The sequence below is a fragment of the Pseudonaja textilis genome, chromosome 16, assembly GCF_049901715.1.
Source record: "Pseudonaja textilis isolate UNSWEBS1 chromosome 16, rPseTex1.2, whole genome shotgun sequence".
NCBI lineage: Eukaryota > Metazoa > Chordata > Lepidosauria > Squamata > Elapidae > Pseudonaja > Pseudonaja textilis.
Window position 1 is genome coordinate 3,300,846 of NC_142005.1, and position 19,808 is coordinate 3,320,653.

Consider the following 19,808-nt stretch of genomic DNA (forward strand, 5'->3'; position numbering starts at 1 on the left):
CAAAAGTGCCAAATTTGATCTTGGCATGCTTGCTTTTGTCTCCTTCGTGCTCCAGCGTGCCGGTCGGGGTGGAGTGCGAGGAGTGCTCATCACTAAACGAGGACGACCGGTGCCGAGACTTTTTGGTCTTGAAGAAGGAGAACTTTCCTTTGGGCGAGACAGCTGCTTCCCCTACTTCCACTTCACCTTCTAAGGACCCTAAACTTGCTTTGAGCTCTCCTTCAACTCTGGCCCCAGATGTTGAGACCTCTGGGGAGCCAACACTTGCCTTGACTTTGGGTTTGGAGAAGGCAAACTTGGGCATTTTGATTTTAGATTTCTTCAATTTCAGGTCAGGTTCTTCCAGCTCAACTGCGCCTGCCTCAACGTGGAGACTTGCTTGTGGCGGTTGGGGAAACTCAACATCGACTCCGACTTCTCTTCCCACCGGTTCCTGCCCTGCCACCACAAATTTTGGTATTTTCATTTTAGGGAAGAACACCTTCCCAGGTGAACTTTCTAAATGGCCTTGTGGAGCATCCATCCCAACAGAAGGACCTTTGATGCCTAATTTGGGACCACTGAGATCACCTCCTATGTTTGGTCCAGAAAAGTGAAAGTCCCCTGTCCCTTTGGCGCCCATGTGTAGCTCTGGCGTTTTGGCCTTGGGCCCTTTCAGATTGACCTCAAAGTCCGGCCCAGAAACCTTTGGACCTGAGACATTGAGGGAAGGTCCTCTCAAACAGATATCCGGGGTCCCAGTGTCCAAGTCCAGGCCAGAAACCTTCATGCCTGGCATTTCTAGCCCAACGTGTTGACCTTTCAAGTCAGTAGCAAACTGGGCGTCTCCTGTCAAACTTGGTCCTTTCATGTTCAAATCAAAGTCAACTTCAGGTCCTTTGATCTGTGGTCCTGAAATGCTGCCTCCTTCACCAGCGATGCCAAACTGCGGAAGTTTCATGCAGGGAAGTTTAACTCCACCTCCAGAGCCTTCCACCTTGGGGGATGTCATGCTACCAGAAATGCCGAAATCTCCTTTGATCTTTGGTCCTTTCAGATTGATGTCTACGTCAGGTCCAGAGATGCCTCCTTCCGAAGTCATCTTCACTTTCGGCCCTTTCATGTCAACATCTGGAGCTGTTAGATTGACGTCTAGACCTGAAGGCTTTTGCATCTGAAACTTCCCTTCAAATCCACCGACGCCAACATCTGGCGTGCGAACATCCATCTTTGGAGCTTTAATCTCACCAGAAAAACCCAGGTCTTTTCCTAGCTTTGGTCCTTTCAGGTTCACATCCATTTCAGGAATGCTTGCCTCTCCTCCAATTCGTGGGCAAGAGACATCAAGGTGTTCAGAGGGCAGCTGTTCTTGAATGTCTACGTCTGGCCCTTCCAGGTTCGTTCCTGGCTTCCCAAATTTTGGCAAGCTGAACTTGGGGAATTTCAGCTTCCCTCCTGGGCCTTGGAGTTCGGCCCCTGGGAGATCAACATCACCTTTTAGCTTTGGTCCTTTCAAATGAACATCGACACCGGGGGCAGAGAAGGAAGGTGCGGAAACATCCACAGGGGGTATGTTGACTGATGGACCTTTCAGGTTGACGTCAGGAATGGTAAGGTTGGCCTCAGCGCTGGGGATTCTCAGATCTCCTTCCAATTTGGGACCAGCCAGGCCAACGCTTTCACCTGAGAGCTTGAACTCGGGGGCCTTAAGACCAATATCGGGACCTCCAATGTTGACACTTGCACTTCCACTGGGAACGGAAGCTTCAAGACTGGGTGATGTCACATCCATTCCTGGCAGCTTGACCTCTCCTTCCACCTTAGGCAAAGAAGCATCAGCCTTGAACATGGGAGATTTGATGTCAAACTCAACATCAGGAAATGAGAGTTTTCCAAAGACCGGTTTCTTTCCCTTGGGGGATTTGATGTTGGCGTCTGCTGTCAAGGATGCGTCTGGGACCGAGAGGCTTCCTTCCAAATCTGGTGATTTCAAATTGGCATCCATTTCTTCACTCACATCAAAACCACCCTTCTTGCCTTTGACTTTAGGTCCACTCATGTGGAGTTTGGGCATTTTGAATTTGCTTTTCTTCCCTTTGGCAGAAATGGCAGCATCTGGTGACTCAACGTTCAGCTCAGCTTCTGGAAGAGACACGTCCAAAGTGGGAGATTTCACATCAGCCTTGGGGCTCTTTGCTCCAAACCCAAATTTCGGCATCTTAAATTTGGGGAGTTTAACATTGCCCTCTGGCCCTTCAATATTCACATCAGGACATTCCAAGTCAATCTCTGGAGCTTTAGCTTCAATCCCTGGTCCTTGGATTCCAGGAATGGAGACATCCACATCACCCTTCACCTTGTGACCTTTCAGATTTAGGTCAATTTCTGGCATGGAGATCTGAGGTGTTTTGAAATGCATTTCAGGCATCTTCACTGTAGGACCCTTCAGTTGTCCTTCTGGTCCTTTGATGTCCAAACTCGGAGCTTCAATTTTCACATCAGAACCTGATACTTTCAACTCTCCTTCAGGCAGGTTGACGTCCAACTGAGGTCCTTCTCCTTTGAACTCAGGGGTGCCAAATTTAGGAAGCTTCATCTTGGGTAATTTTACTTTTCCATCTGGACCGTGGATATCAACAGTAGGACATGCAATGTCAATTTCAGGACCTTTCAAATCTCCAAGTTTTAGTCCAGAGACATCACCTTTCAGACCGAGCTGTACATCAGGCATGGAGATTTGAGGGGTTTTCATCTGCATTTCAGGCATCTTAATTTTTGGACCTTTCCAACTTCCTTCAGGACCTCCAACATCGATGTCTACTTTGGGACCTCTGATGTCAACATCAGGAGCCTTCAGGTCAGCTTCCAACCTAGGCACTGAAACATCTACATCTCCTTTCATTTTGGGACCTTTCAAGTTCAAGTCAAAATCCGGCATGGAGATTTTGGGAGTTTTAAAATGCATTTCAGGCATCTTGATCTTAGGACCTTTGAGTTTTCCCTCTGGACATTGCAAATCCACATCAGGTATGGAGACATCCAGTTTAGGGCCCTTGATATCAAGATCGGGCTCCTTCAAATCAGTATCTATTTTGGGAGCAGATACTTCTAGATCTACGTCTCCTTTCAGTTTAGGGCCTCTGAGGTTGAAGTCCATGTCTGGCATGCTGATTTTGGGGGCCTTGATGTTAAATTCAGGCATCTGAAATTTCGGGCCTTTCATTTTGCCTTCAGGTCCTTTAATATCAATGTCAGGAGGATCGATCTGAGGAACATTAATATCTATTTCTGGACCTTTAAGATCACCTTCAATCTTTGGCACAGATACATCCACATCTCCTTTCATCTTCGGACCTTTCAAGTTCATATCAGGCAGAGAAAATGTAGGGGCCTTAAAATGCATTTCTGGCACCTTAAATTTGGGTCCTTTCAACTTCCCTTCTGGGCCTTCAAGATCAACATCTGGAACATCGACGTCTAGTTTAGGCCCTTTGATGTCAATGTCAGGGCCCTTCAGATCACCTTCCAAGCTCGGGACTGAGACATCCACATCTCCTTTCACTCTGGGACCTTTGAGGTTCAAGTCAAAGTCTGGCATGGAGATTTTGGGAGCTTTGATGTTCATTTCGGGCATCTTAAACTTGGGACTCTTCCACCTCCCTTCTGGGCCTTCAATTTCTACATCTGGTGCATCAATATCCAATTTGGGACCTTTGATATCCACATCTGGGCCTTTCAGATCTCCTTCCAGCTTTGGAATAGACACATCAACATCTCCCTTCAATTTCGGACCTTTGAGGTTCAGGTCAATATCAGGCATGGAGATCTTTGGTGTCTTGAAGTGCATTTCAGGCATCTTAAATCTGGGTCCTTTAACTTTTCCTTCTGGGCCTTCAATGTCCAAACATGGAGCTTCAAGTTCAACTTGTGGGACAGAAACATCAAGATCTCCTTTGGGGAGGCTTACGTCCACATCTGGACCTTCCCCTTTGAAGCTGGGCATTCCAAATTTGGGCATTTTGAATTTGGGCATCTTCAACTTTCCTTCTGGTCCATGAAGTTCAACATCAGGTGCATCAATGTCTAGTTTGGGACCTTTTATATCCACATCTGGACCTTTCAGATCTCCTTCCAGCTTTGGGACAGACACATCAACATCTCCCTTCAATTTCGGACCTTTGAGGTTCAGGTCAATATCGGGCATTGAGACCTTTGGGGTCTTGATGTGCATTTCAGGCATCTTAAATTTGGGGCCTTTCACTTTTCCTTCTGGGCCTTCAATGTCCATACATGGTGCTTCAAGTTCAACTTTTGGGACAGAAATATCAAGGTCTGCTTTTGGGAGGCTTACATTCACATCTGGACCTTCCCCTTTGAAGCTGGGCATGCCAAACTTGGGCATCTTGAACTTGGGCATTTTAAGTTTTCCTTCTGGACCATGTAGGTCAACATCTGGAGGATCAATATCTAGCTTTGGACCTTTGATGTCAATTTCTGGGCCTTTCAAATCACCCTCTGGAACCGAGACATTCAGGTCTCCTTTCAGTTTGGGAGCTTTCAGGTTTAAGTCCACATCTGGCATTGAGAGTTTAGGAGTCTTAAAATGCATCTCTGGCATTTTAAATTTGGGTCCTCTCCACTTCCCTTCAGGTCCTTCGAGATCAACATCTGGAACATCGACGTCTAGTTTGGGCCCTTTGATGTCAATGTCAGGGCCTTTCAGATCACCTTCCAAGTTCGGGACTGAGACATCCACATCTCCTTTCACTCTGGGACCTTTGAGGTTCAAGTCAAAGTCTGGCATGGAGATTTTGGGAGCTTTGATGTGCATTTCAGGCATCTTAAACTTGGGACTTTTCCACTTTCCTTCAGGACCTTCAATTTCTACATCAGGTGCATCAATATCCAGTTTGGGACCTTTGATATCCACATCCGGACCTTCCATCTTTGGAATAGAAACATCCACATCTCCCTTCAACTTTGGACCTTTGAGGTTGAAGTCTACATCTGGCATGGAGATCTTTGGTGTCTTGATGTGCATTTCAGGCATCTTAAATTTGGGGCCTTTCACTTTTCCTTCAGGACCTTCAATGTCCAAACTTGGTGCTTCAAGTTCAACCTTTGGACCAGAAAGATCAAGATCTCCTTTGGGGAGGCTTATATCCACCTCTGGGCCTTCCCCTTTGAAGCCAGGCATGCCAAACTTGGGCATCTTGAATTTTGGCATCTTCAGTTTTCCTTCTGGTCCGTGTAGATCAACATCTGGGACCTCAACGTCCAGCTTTGGACCTTTGATGTCAATCTCTGGTCCTCTAAGTTCTCCCTGCAGTCCTGGGGCTGAGACATCCATATCTCCCTTGAGTTTAGGTCCTTTCAGGTTGAAATCCACATCTGGCATTGAGATCTTAGGGGCCTTGATGTTCATGTCCGGCATCTTAAATTTGGGTCCTTTCCACTTTCCTTCTGGGGCCTCCAGTTCAATATCAGGAACATCTACATCAAGTTTAGGTGCTTTGATATCAACTTCTGGGCCTTTCAAATCACCTTCCAATGTAGGTAAGGTCACATCTGCATCTCCTTTTAATTTGGGTCCTTTCAGGTTTAAGTCAAAATCTGGCATGGAAATTTTGGGAGCCTTAAAGTGCATGTCAGGCATCTTAAATTTCGGGCCTTTCACTTTTCCTTCTGGGCCTTCTATGTCCACCTCAGGGATATCAACGTCCACTTTGGGGCCTTTGATATCTATTTCTGGACCCTCGAAGTCACCTTCCAGTGTGGGAGCTTTCATATCAATATCTCCTTTGACTTTATGGCCTTTCAAATTCAAGTCAAAATCTGGTACAGAGATTTTAGGGGTTTTAAAATGTATGTCAGGCATCTTAAACCTGGGTCCTTTCAGTTTTCCTTCTGGGCCTTCAAGGTCAACATCTGGAACATCAATGTCTACCTTTGGACCTTTGATGTCAACCTCAGGGCCCTTCAAGTCACCCTCCAACTTTGGCACAGAGACATCAACGTCTCCCTTCAATTTGGGGCCTTTCAGATTTAGGTCTATGTCTGGCATTGAGATTTTAGGAGTTTTGATATGCATTTCTGGCATCTTAAACCTTGGACCTTTCAGCTTCCCTTCTGGCCCTTCTAGGTCAGGAGTTTCAATGTCCACTTTGGGGCCCGACAGGTCAAGATCAGCTTTGGGAAGGGTTACGTCCACATCAGGAGCTTCTGCTTTGATTCCTGGTATTCCAAATTTGGGCATTTTAAACCTAGGCATTTTGAGTTTGCCTTCAGGGCCATGAACATCAACTTCTGGTGCACCAACCTCCATCTTGGGTCCTTTGATATCAACCTCAGGGGCTTTCAAATCTCCTTCCAGGCTTGGTGAAGAAACATTCAGGTCTCCCTTTAATTTAGGCCCTTTCAAATTTAATTCCACATCTGGCATTGAGACTTTAGGGGAGGAGATATTCAATGACGGCATTTTAAATTTAGAACCTTTTGCTTTTCCTTGGATATCCACATCTGGACTCTGAACATTCACTTTTGGCCCTGAGATATCAACATCTGGTTTCTTGACCTTCACATCAACTTCAGGTGTATGAAGTTTGGGGCCAGAAAAATTGAATCTAGGAAGTTTAAATCGTGATTTCTTTGGTTTTGCTTCAATGTCTACTTTAGGTGTCTCCAGTTCAACATCAGGTCCTTTGATTGCAATGTCGGGTCCTTTAATGTCACCTCCTACATCTCCTTTGAGTTTTGGGCCTTTCAAATTCAAATCAATATCTGGCATTGAAATTTTGGGGACGTTAAAATGCATTTCCGGCATCTTCATTTTGGGGCCTTTCATTTTTCCCTCTGGGTGTTCGATTTCCAGATCAGGTGTTTCAATATCTAGTTTGGGACCAGATATATCCACTTCTCCCTTGGGTATGGTCACATCCACTGAAGGACCTTCTCCTTTAAATCCAGGCATCCCAAACTTGGGCATTTTAAATTTGGGCAGCTTGATTTTACCCTCTGGACCATGCAAGTCAACATCGGGCATATCAATGTCCATTTTGGGGCCTTGAATGTCCACATCAGGGGCTTCAACTTTTGGCAATGAAACATCCACATCTCCTTTCATTTTAGGTCCTTTCAGGTTCAAGTCAAAGTCTGGCATGGAGATTTTGGGAGCTTTGATGTTCATTTCAGGCATCTTAAATTTGGGTCCTTTCCACTTCCCTTCTGGGCCTTCAAGATCGACATCTGGAACATCAACGTCTAATTTGGGCCCTTTGATGTCAATGTCAGGGCTCTTCAGATCACCTTCCAAGCTCGGGACTGAGACATCCACATCTCCTTTCATTCTGGGACCTTTGAGGTTCAAGTCAAAGTCTGGCATGGAGATTTTGGGAGCTTTGATGTTCATTTCAGGCATCTTAAACTTGGGACCTTTCCACCTCCCTTCTGGGCCTTCAATTTCTACATCAGGTGCATCAATGTCCAATTTGGGACCTCTGATATCAGGGCCTTTCAGATCTCCTTCCAGTTTGGGAACAGAAACATCAACATCGCCCTTCAGTTTTGGACCTTTGAGGTTCAAGTCAAAATCTGGCATGGAGATCTTTGGACCTTTGATGTGCATTTCGGGCATCTTAAATTTAGGACCTTTTATCTTTCCCTCTGGTACTTCCACACTTATATCGGGAGCACTAATATCTAATTGGGGTGCATCAATATCGAATTCTGGCCCCTTAACATCCCCCTCTAGCTTTGGCACAGAAACATCAACATCTCCTTTCATTTTAGGACCTTTCAAATTCAAGTCAAAATCTGGCATGGAAATTTTGGGAGCTTTGATGTTCATTTCTGGCATCTTAAATTTGGGCCCTTTCCATTTCCCTTCTGGTCCTTCTATGTCAACATCAGGGACATCAATACCTACTTTGGGACCTTTGATGTCCACACTTGGACCTTTCAAATCCCCCTCCACCGTTGGTATAGATACATCAGCTTCTACTTTAGGCTTCCTCCAGTTCAAATCTATATCAGGCATAGAGATTTTAGGAACATTAAAATGCATTTCAGGCATCTTAAACTTAGGACCTTTAAGTTTTCCTTCAGGCCCTTCAAGGTCAACTTCTGGAAGGTCAACACCAACTTTGGGCCCTTTGATGTCCACATCAGGACCTTTCAGGTCACCTTCCAACTTTGGCACAGGAACATCCACATCTCCTTTCACTTTAGGTCCTTTCAGGTTCAAGTCAAAGTCTGGCATGGAGATTTTGGGAGCTTTGATCTCAGGCATCTTAAATTTGGGTCCTTTCCACTTCCCTTCTGGGCCTTCAAGATCAACATCTGGAACATCGACGTCTAGTTTAGGCCCTTTGATGTCAATGTCAGGGCCCTTCAGATCACCTTCCAAGCTCGGGACTGAGACATCCACATCTCCTTTCACTCTGGGACCTTTGAGGTTCAAGTCAAAGTCTGGCATGGAGATTTTGGGAGCTTTGATGTTCATTTCGGGCATCTTAAACTTCGGAGTTTTCCACTTCCCTTCTGGGCCTTCAATTTCTACACCAGGTGCATCAATATCCAATTTGGGACCCTTGATATCCACATCTGGACCTTCTAGCTTTGGAACAGAAATATCCACATCTCCCTTTAGCTTTGGACCTTTGAGGTTCAGATCAAAATCAGGCATGGAGATCTTTGGGGTCTTGAAGTGCATTTCAGGCATCTTAAACTTGGGACCTTTCATTTTTCCTTCTGGGCCTTCAATGTCCAAACTTGGTCCTTCAAGTTCAACATTTGGACCAGAAAGATCAAGATCTCCTTTGGGGAGGCTTACATCCACATCTGGACCTTCCCCTTTGAAACCAGGCATGCCAAATTTGGGCATCTTGAATTTAGGCATTTTCAACTTTCCTTCTGGTCCATGAAGTTCCACATCAGGGGCATCAATGTCTAGTTTGGGGCCTTTGATATCCACATCTGGCCCTTTTAGGTCACCTTCCAGCTTGGGAACAGATACATCCACATCCCCCTTCAGCTTTGGACCTTTGAGGTTCAGATCAATATCAGGCATAGAGATCTTTGGGGTCTTGATGTGCATTTCAGGCATCTTAAATTTGGGGCCTTTCACTTTTCCTTCAGGACCTTCAATGTCCAAACTTGGTGCTTCAAGTTCAACCTTTGGACCAGAAAGATCAAGATCTCCTTTGGGGAGGCTTACATCCACATCTGGACCTTCCCCTTTGAAACTGGGCATTCCAAATTTGGGCATTTTGAATTTGGGCATCTTCAACTTTCCTTCTGGTCCATGAAGTTCCACATCAGGGGCATCAATGTCTAGTTTGGGACCTTTTATATCCACATCTGGACCTCTTACGTCACCTTCCAGCTTGGGAACAGAAACATCCACATCTCCCTTCAGTTTTGGGCCTTTGAGGTTCAGATCAATATCAGGCATAGAGATCTTTGGGGTCTTGATGTGCATTTCAGGCATCTTAAACCTGGGCCCTTTCACTTTTCCTTCTGGGCCTTCAATGTCCAAACTTGGTGCTTCAAGTTCAACCTTTGGACCAGAAAGATCAAGATCTCCTTTGGGGAGGCTTACATCCACACCTGGACCTTCCCCTTTGAAACCAGGCATGCCAAACTTGGGCATCTTGAACTTCGGCATCTTCAACTTTCCTTCTGGTCCATGAAGTTCAACATCAGGTGCATCAATGTCTAGTTTGGGGCCTTTGATATCCACTTCTGGCCCTTTTAGGTCACCTTCCAGCTTTGGAACAATAACATCAACATCTCCCTTCAGTTTTGGACCTCGTAGGTTTAAGTCTACATCTGGCATGGAGAACTTTGGAGCTTTGATGTGCATTTCAGGCATCTTAAATTTGGGACTTTTCCACTTTCCTTCAGGACCTTCAATTTCTACATCAGGTGCATCAATATCCAGTTTGGGACCTTTGATATCTACATCTGGGCCTTCCAGCTTTGGAACAGAAACATCAACATCTCCCTTTAGCTTTGGACCTTTGACCTCTGGCATGGAGATCTTTGGGGTCTTGATGTGCATTTCAGGCATCTTAAATTTCGGCCCTTTCACTTTTCCCTCTGGGCCTTCAATGTCCAAAGTTGGTGCTTCAAGATCAACTTTGGGAAGAGAAACATCAAGGTCTGCTTTGGGGAGACTCATATCAACATCTGGGCCTTCTGCTTTGAAGCCGGGCATGCCAAACTTGGGCATCTTGAACTTGGGCATTTTTAATTTTCCTTCCGGTCCATGTAGGTCAACATCTGGGACATCAACATCGAGTTTGGGATCTTTAATATCAATCTCTGGGCCTTTCAGATTTCCTTCCAGTTTAGGAATTGAAACATCAACATCACCTTTGACTTTAGAACCTTTTAGGTTCAAGTCAAAGTCTGGCATGGAGATTTTGGGAGCCTTTATGTGCATTTCAGGCATCTTAAACTTCGGAGTTTTCCATTTTCCTTCAGGACCTTCAATTTCAACATCAGGTGCATCAATGTCCATTTTAGGACCTTTGATATCCACATCTGGGCCTTTCAGATCTCCTTTAGGGAGGCTTACGTCAACATCTGGACCTTCTCCTTTGAAACTGGGCATTCCAAATTTGGGGATTTTGAATTTTGGCATCTTCAACTTTCCTTCTGGTCCATGAAGTTCCACACTAGGTGCATCAATATCCACTTTGGGACCCTTGATATCCACATCTGGCCCTTTGAGGCCACTTTCTAGCTTAGGAACAGACACATCCACATCTCCCTTCAGCTTTGGACCTTTGAGATTTAAATCAACATCTGGCATGGAAATCTTTGGAGCTTTGATGTGCATCTCCGGCATCTTAAACTTGGGCCCTTTCATTTTTCCTTCTGGGCCTTCAATGTCCAAGCTTGGTCCTTCAAGTTCAACTTTTGGACCAGAAGCATCAAGATCTCCTTTGGGGAGGCTTACATCCACACCTGGACCTTCCCCTTTGAAACCAGGCATGCCAAACTTGGGCATCTTGAACTTAGGCATTTTCAACTTTCCTTCTGGTCCATGAAGTTCAACATCAGGTGCATCAATGTCTAGTTTGGGGCCTTTGATATCCACATCTGGCCCTTTTAGGTCACCTTCCAGCTTTGGAACAGAAACATCAACATCTCCCTTCAGTTTTGGGCCTCTGAGGTTCAGATCAACATCTGGCATAGAGATTTTTGGAGTTTTGATGTGCATTTCAGGCATCTTAAATTTGGGCCCTTTTAATTTTCCTTCTGGACATTCTAAGTGAATGTCTGGTGCTTCCACATCCAGTTTCGGAGACTTTACATCAATCTGAGGTCCTTCAAGATTGCCTCCAATATTTGGTACAGTTACATCCATCTGTCCTCTCGCTCCAGGTCCTTTGATGTTCAAGTCTACATCAGGCATGGAGATCTTTGGTGCTTTGATATTTAGTTTTGGCATCTTAAATTTTGAACCTTTCAGCTTTCCTTCAGGACCTTCAATATCAAGTTCTGGAGCTTCCACATCTATCTCTGGACCTGAGATGTCAATTTCTCCTTTTGGCAAGCTTAGTTGTACATCAGGACTTTCTAGTTTTGGGCTTGAAACAGTAAAAATTGGCATCTTCAATTTTGGCATTTTTAGTTTCCCCTCACTCTGGAGATCAACGTCTGGACCACTTAGTTCTACTGTAGGCTTCTTGATATCAATGCTGGGTCCCTTGAATTCTCCTTGTAATGTTGGAATGGAAACATCCATATCACCTTTCACATTTGGACCTTTCAAACTGAAGTCTGGCATGGAGACCTTGGGTGTTTTGAAATGCATTTCAGGCATTTTAAACTTTGGACCTTTCAGTTTTCCTTCTGGGCCTTCAAGGTCCACACTTGGCATATCAATATCTATTTTTGGCCCTGAAACATCCAAATCTCCTTTGGGAAGGCTCACATTAACATCAGGACCCTCTCCTTTCAATCCAGGTGTTCCAAATTTTGGTAGCTTCATTTTGGGCATCTTCAACTTGGCTTCTGGGCCTTCAAGTTCAACTTCTGGGAGATCTATATCCAATTTTGGTGTAGCAAGATTGGGTCCTTTCAAATCTCCTTCTAGTTTTGGAACAGTCACATCCATTTCACCCTTCATTTTGGGGACTTTGAGATCTACATCTGGCATGGAGATTTTGGGAGCTTTAATATTCAGTTTTGGCATCTTGAATTTGGATCCTTTAATTTTTCCTTCAGGCCCTTCCAGCTCTACATCAGGGACATCAACATCCAGTTTATTATCTTCAATATCAAACTGGGGACCCTTAAGTTCACCTTCTATTTTTGATCCAGAAATATCTGCATTCCCTTTCCATTTTGGCCCTCTTAGATTCAAATCTACATCTGGCATTGATATCTTTGGTGCATGAATATTAAACTCTGGCATCTTAAATTTGGATCCTTTTAGTTTTCCTTCTGGGCTTTCAATGTCTAAACTTGGTGCTGCTACATCAACTGTTGGAACAGAAACGTCAAAATCTCCTTTAGGGAGGCTTACATCTATATCGGGACCTTCTCCTTTGAAGCTGGGTATTCCAAACTTAGGCATTTTGAATTTTGGCATCTTCAATTTCCCTTCTGGTCCATGTAGGTCAACATCTGGAACTTCAATATCTAATTTTGGCCCTTTGATATCAATTTCTGGCCCTTTTATGTCACTTTCTAATTTTGGAATAGAAACATCAACATCTCCTGTGAGTTTGGGCCCCTTTAGATTCAAATCAGTGTCTGGCATGGAGATTTTAGGACCTTTAATATGCATTTCTGGCATCTTGACTTTGGGACCTTTAATTTTGCCTTCTGGTGCTCCAAGATCCCATCCTGGGGCTGCAATATCTACTTTAGGACCTGTGAAGTCAAGGCTGCCCTGGGTAAGACTGACGTCCACATCAGGAACTTCACCTTTCAAGCTGGGCACACTAAATTTAGGCATTTTCAATTTAGGCATTTTGAGTTCAGGCCCATGAAGGTCAACATCTGGAGCTGCAATGTCTACTTTAGGTCCCTTGATGTCCACAGCTGGGCCCTTCAGTTCTCCGTCCATTCTTGGTATGGAGACACCCATGTCGCCCTTGACTTTGGGGCCTTTCAAATTTAAGTCAATGTCTGGAATGGAGATTTGTGGAGTTTTGATATGAGGCCCCTTCAGTTGACCTGAAGGTCCTTTGATGCCAATATCAGGAGCAACAATGTCCACTTTGGGTCCTTTGAGGTCTATCTGTGGGCCCTTCAGACCACCTTCTAGTTTGGGCACAGAAACATCCATATCACCCTTTAATGATGGCCCTTTTAGGCTCAGGTCAAAATCTGGAACTGAAACCTTTGGTGCCTTAATGTCCAGTCCAGGAGCTCCAATGTCTACTTTAGGACCTGTGAAGTCAAGGCTGCCTTGGGGAAGACTGACGTCCATATCTGGAACTTCACCTTTCAAGCTGGGCACGCCAAATTTAGGCATTTTCAATTTGGGCATTTTGAGTTCAGGCCCATGAAGGTCAACATCTGGAGCTGCAATGTCTACTTTAGGTCCCTTGATGTCCATAGCTGGGCCCTTCAGTTCTCCTTCCACTCGGGGTATGGAAACACCCATGTCCCCCTTGATTTTGGGGCCTTTCAAATTTAGGTCAATATCTGGAATGGAGATTTGTGGAGTTTTGATATGAGGCCCCTTCAGTTGACCTGAAGGTCCTTTGATGCCAATGTCAGGAGCAACAATGTCCACTTTGGGTCCTTTGAGGTCTATCTGTGGGCCCTTCAGACCACCTTCTAGTTTGGGCACAGAAACATCCACATCACCTTTTAATGATGGCCCTTTCAGGTTGAGGTCGAAATCTGGAACTGAAACCTTTGGTGCCTTAATGTCAAGTCCAGGAGCTCCCATGTCTACTTTAGGACCTGTGATGTCAATGCTGCCTTGGGGAAGACTGACGTCCACATCAGGAACTTCACCTTTCAAGCTGGGCATGCCAAATTTAGGCATTTTCAATTTGGGCATTTTGAGTTCAGGCCCATGAAGGTCAACATCTGGAGCTGCAATGTCTACTTTAGGTCCCTTGATGTCCACAGCTGGGCCCTTCAGTTCTCCTTCCACTCGTGGTATGGAAACACCCATGTCCCCCTTGACTTTGGGGCCTTTCAAATTTAGGTCAATGTCTGGAATGGAGATTTGTGGAGTTTTAATATGAGGCCCCTTCAGTTGACCTGAAGGTCCTTTGACGCCAATGTCAGGAGCAACAATGTCCACTTTGGGTCCTTTGAGGTCTATCTGTGGGCCCTTCAGACCACCTTCTAGTTTGGGCACAGAAACATCCACGTCACCTTTTAATGATGGCCCTTTCAGGCTGAGGTCGAAATCTGGAACTGAAACCTTTGGTGCCTTAATGTCCAGTCCAGGAGCTCCCATGTCTACTTTAGGACCTGAGATGTCAATGCTGCCTTGGGGAAGACTGACGTCCACATCAGGAACTTCACCTTTCAAGCTGGGCACGCCAAATTTAGGCATTTTCAATTTGGGCATTTTGAGTTCAGGCCCATGAAGGTCAACATCTGGTGCACCAATGTCTACTTTAGGAGCCTTGATGCCGACAGCTGGCCCCTTCAGTTCTCCTTCCACTCTTGGTATGGAAACACCTATGTCCCCCTTGACTTTGGGGCCTTTCAAATTTAAGTCAATGTCTGGAATGGAGATTTGTGGAGTTTTGATATGAGGCCCCTTCAGTTGACCTGAAGGTCCTTTGACGCCAATGTCAGGAGCAACAATGTCCACTTTGGGTCCTTTGAGGTCTATCTGTGGGCCCTTCAGACCACCTTCTAGTTTGGGCACAGAAACATCCATATCACCCTTTAATGATGGCCCTTTTAGGCTCAGGTCAAAATCAGGAACTGAAACCTTTGGTGCCTTAATGTCCAGTCCAGGAGCTCCAATGTCTACTTTAGGACCTGAGATGTCAAGGCTGCCTTGGGGAAGACTGACGTCCATATCTGGAACTTCACCTTTCAAGCTGGGCATGCCAAATTTAGGCATTTTCAATTTGGGCATTTTGAGTTCAGGCCCATGAAGGTCAACACCTGGGGCTGCAATATCTACTTTAGGTCCCTTGATGCCCACAGCTGGACCCTTTAGTTCTCCTTCCACTGTTGGTATGGAAACACCCATGTCCCCCTTGACTTTGGGGCCTTTCAAATTTAGGTCAATGTCTGGAATGGAGATTTGTGGAGTTTTGATATGAGGCCCCTTCAGTTGACCTGAAGGTCCTTTGACGCCAATGTCAGGAGCAACAATGTCCACTTTGGGTCCTTTGAGGTCTATCTGTGGGCCCTTCACACCATCTTCTAGTTTGGGCACAGAAACATCCAGGTCACTTTTTAATGATGGCCCTTTCAGGCTGAGGTCAAAATCTGGAACTGAAACCTTTGGTGCTTCCACATGTAATCCTGGCATCTTGACTTTAGGGCCTTTAATTTTGCCTTCTGGTGCTTCAATATCTAATCTTGGAGCTGCAATATCTAGTTTAGGCCCAGATATGTCAATGCTGCCTTGGGGAAGACTGACGTCCATATCTGGAACTTCACCTTTCAAGCTGGGCACACCAAATTTAGGCATTTTCAATTTGGGCATTTTGAGTTCAGGCCCATGAAGGTCAACATCTGGAGCTGCAATGTCTACTTTAGGTCCCTTGATGTCCACAGCTGGGCCCTTCAGTTCTCCTTCCATTCTTGGTATGGAGACACCCATGTCGCCCTGGGCTTTGGGGCCTTTCAAATTTAAGTCAATGTCTGGAATGGAGATTTGTGGAGTTTTGATATGAGGCCCCTTCAGTTGACCTGAAGGTCCTTTGATGCCAATATCAGGAGCAACAATGTCCACTTTGGGTCCTTTGAGGTCTATCTGTGGGCCCTTCAGACCACCTTCTAGTTTGGGCACAGAAACATCCATATCACTCTTTAATGATGTCCCTTTTAGGCTCAAGTCAACATCTGGCACAGCAACTTTGATTGGGGTAGGTTTCCCAGAGGGCATTGAGATTTTTGGACCTTTGAATGGTTCACCAAGGTCAACATTGGTGCCCTCAATACTCATGCCAGGCCCTTTCAGGTCCCCTTCAAACTTTGGCCCCGAAATATATACAGCTCCTTTTCCTTTGGGACTTTTAAGATTCAAGTCAATATTTGACATAGAGATTCTAGGTGTCTGTCCACTAATCTCAATCCCTCCTTTTGGAACATTGATATCTGCTGCGGGGCCTGAAACAGAAAATTTAGGAATATCCATATGATGTATTTTAAATTTGTCTTCACTGCCTTCAAATCCAATGTCTGGAGCCCCAAAATCTATCTTTGATTTCACCCCACCTTTCAAATCCAGTCCCTTTACACCTATATCCAACTTTGGTTCTAGTATTCCTCTGCTTGCGACCGTATCTTTGGGGCCTCCTGGAAATCCTCCTGGGCCTTTGATTGTCACAGATGGAGCTGTTGCATCCAGTTGAGGAACCTCAATGTCAGCACCTGGAGATGATATTCCAAATTTGGGCATTCTCATTGCAGGGAATGTAAGATTTCCTTTGCTGTCATCATCGAGACCTGGACTTGTCATTTTGCCTTCAATGCCTGAGGCAGGGACCTTTACCCCTGCGCCTTGAAACCCCCCCAATTCCCCTTTAATTTTAGGACTTTTGATATCGAATTGCAGTCGATCCCCAGTTTTCCCATTGATTTCAGGGCTGCTGAAGTCTGTCTGACCTCTCAAACCTTTACCCATGATGTCAGAGACTTGGATATCAGGTTTCCCCATCTTTGGCTGCCCCACAAGGGTATCGGGAACACCTGCCTCAAATTTTCGGGTAGGTAAGTCAATCGTTGGTCCAGAATATGTCACGTCATAAAATTTCCCTCCTTCGTGGGAGGTTTTTCCACAGCTGGTTCTCCCAGGCGAATCCATGTGTGGGATCTTGATGACAGTTTTCCCAGGTTCTGATTCAATTCCAACATTAGAAATCTGGGTAAGTTCATGTTTAGGAATTTTGATCTTGAACTCAGGACTGCTGATGTCAATCTCTTTGGCACCTTCGTGGCCGGTAACATCAACAGTGTAAGCTGTGACTCTTTTGGTAACTGTGATGGTCCTGCTTTGAGTTCCTGCATGCTCAATTTCTGTGCCATCTTCTGATTTAAGGCGAGGTTTAATTTTCGTGGTGTAAATCCGCTGATACTCTTCATCATCTCCACTCTGAAAGGAAAAGGAATTGTGTATCAAACTTTCTGCTCAAACTAGTGCGCTTCAACAAGGCAATCATTGATGGTAGCAATCTGTATCAAACAACATCCCAAAATGTCTACATTGATACGTCTCATCATTTCAAATATTCTTGCTTAGAACATAAAATAATAGGGTTGGAAATGAAGATTGGGGGTCTTTTAGTCCAAACCACTGCTCAAGCAGGAGACCCTGTACTATTCTAGTCAAATGGCTAGATCATTTATTGAAAACCTCTAATGATGGAACACCCACAACTTCTGGTGGCAAGCAGTTCCACTAGTTAATTGTCCTCACTGTCAAGAAATTTCTCCTTAGTTCCAGGTTGCTTCTCTCCTTGATTAGTTTCCATCTGTTGCTTCTTGTCCTACCTTCTGGTGCTTTGGAGAAGAGGTTGACCTCCTCTTTTTTGTGACAGCCCCTCAAATATTTGGAAAGCTGCTATCATATCACCCCAGGCCTTCTTTTCACTAGAGTAGCCCATCCAATTCCTGTAAACGTTCTTTAGCCTCCAATCCCCTAATCATCTTTGTTGCTCTTCTCTGCATTTTCTAGAGTTAGTTCAACTACACTTACTTCATCTGGATGTCTATATTGTACAATATCAGAACATCCAGCCAAGTGGGATATCTCTGCCAAATGTGAGGTATTTGATATCGTTTTTCTGGGCAAAATGTACAAAATGTAAGCGGCTTGGTGGCACAATGTTGCTCAAGACAAGAGGACAATGGGCCACTTTGACAATCTCAAGCACTTGATATTTTTTCATTCTCTTATTGCACACACACATACACACACACACCCCGTATGATTGTGTGTATGTACATTTAATTCTATGATTCCCTGAAAGTATTGCCCATTTCTTACCTCCACCCACCAATGTCAGGTTCTTACCTTCCACCAGCCTGGAAATATATCATGGACAGGTTCAAAGAAACATGTGCCATTCAAATCCAGATTGGCAAAATACAAATCAGATATTTAAAAAAACCATGCTTAATGTCATCAGCTGATTCCACCACAGTCAAAAAAACCCCTGGAATCTTACAGATTAAATTTTTAACAATTGTTAAATCTGGGCTGTTGTTTGGCAGGTGCCTGTCTATTTGAATTCTAAAGTCCCGGAGCAATTTAACTTCTTCATTTCCTATGACTTTTTCTACTGTATGGTTCCACCAGTTCTTGTTTATACAGGTAGTCCTTGACTTACAATCACAACTGAGCCCAAGATTTATTTTGCTAAGCGAGACATTTGTTGAGTTTTGCCCCATTTTATTATCTTTCTTGGTACAGTTGTTACATGAATCAGTGAAGTTATTAAGTTACTAGAATCTGGCTTCCTTACTTTGTCAGAAGGTTGCATGTTAACTCCAGGACACTGCAACTGTCATAAATAGGAGCCAGTTGCCAAGAATTTTGATTACCTGAGGATGCTGCAATGGTCATATGTATGAAGATATTTGTAAGTCAGTTTTTCCAGCACCGTTGTAACTGAATCATCACTAAAAAAATGGTTGTAAGTCAAGGACTATCTATAGGCAAATGGTATTAAGAGCCTCTCTATTAGGGAGTTCAGTGGTTAAGAAGCTCGATAAATAAAATAAAATAATAAAATAATAAAATAAAATAAAACAAATCAAGTCAAATAAAATAAAACAATAAAATAAGTAAAATATAATAAAATAAACCAAGTCTAATAAAATAAAATACTAGTAAAATAAAATAAATCAATTCAATTCAATTCAATTAAAATAAGTAATAAAATAAAAAATGAAATAAAATAAATTGGCTGGAGTTAGCCAGGTGTTTAGATTGGATTTGGCATTTTTATGCACCTACTGAGCACTTCCTACTCCTATTATTGTTATTGTTGTTGCTTATTATTATTATTATTATTATTATTCCTCTATTATCTTCCACTCTTGGCTCCAGCTGAGGGAAACTTTTCCCTCAGGCCGGCTCTCCCTGCCCTGTTTTTTCCGCTGCTGCCTCTTCCCGGGAAGGCTGCCTTTTCCCCTCCCCGGTTTTTCTCTTTATTTTGAACCCTGGGCTTTGGCTCCATTGATGCTGGAGCCCCTTCTTCATGAGGGCCTCAGAGCTCCCGGGTAGCCATTTTGTCTTCCCGCCTTCTCCCCGAAGCCCAACATGGCTGCTTGACTAACAGCTGCTGTGTGATTAGTAGCTGCTGTTTGATTGGCAGCTGAGTCATCCTGACAAGGGGGAGGGATAAGGCTGAGGAGAAGGCGGGACCACAGGGACCTTGGGGCTCAAGGCAATGAAGACCATCTGTTGCTATCCTTGTGCAAATGCCGGCAGCTTCTGGCTGCACACACCTGCACACAACTGGATCCTCCGAAGGCCCCTGCAACTAGCTTGCCCTCAATCAGATGACTGTTTGTGCAAGAGAGCCATGATCAGCCTGAAGCAGCTAAAAGAAACAATTAAATAAGGGGGAGAAATGAACTTTTTTGCTCTCTGACCTTCTGGATACTTTTATAGATTTCTTAAAAGGAAAGAAAGAAACTATATGGGAGGG

At 44.5% G+C, this 19,808-nt stretch overlaps 1 protein-coding gene across 1 annotated transcript in view; it reads right to left on the bottom strand.

Moving 5' to 3' along the window:
- LOC113447439 (neuroblast differentiation-associated protein AHNAK-like) overlaps positions 1–19,808 on the bottom strand; it is a 75,096-nt gene that overhangs the window by 1,560 nt on the left and 53,728 nt on the right. The window contains 1 exon segment of the mRNA XM_087913821.1: positions 2–17,245. Within this exon segment, the coding sequence (XP_087769947.1) occupies positions 2–17,245 (17,244 nt within the window).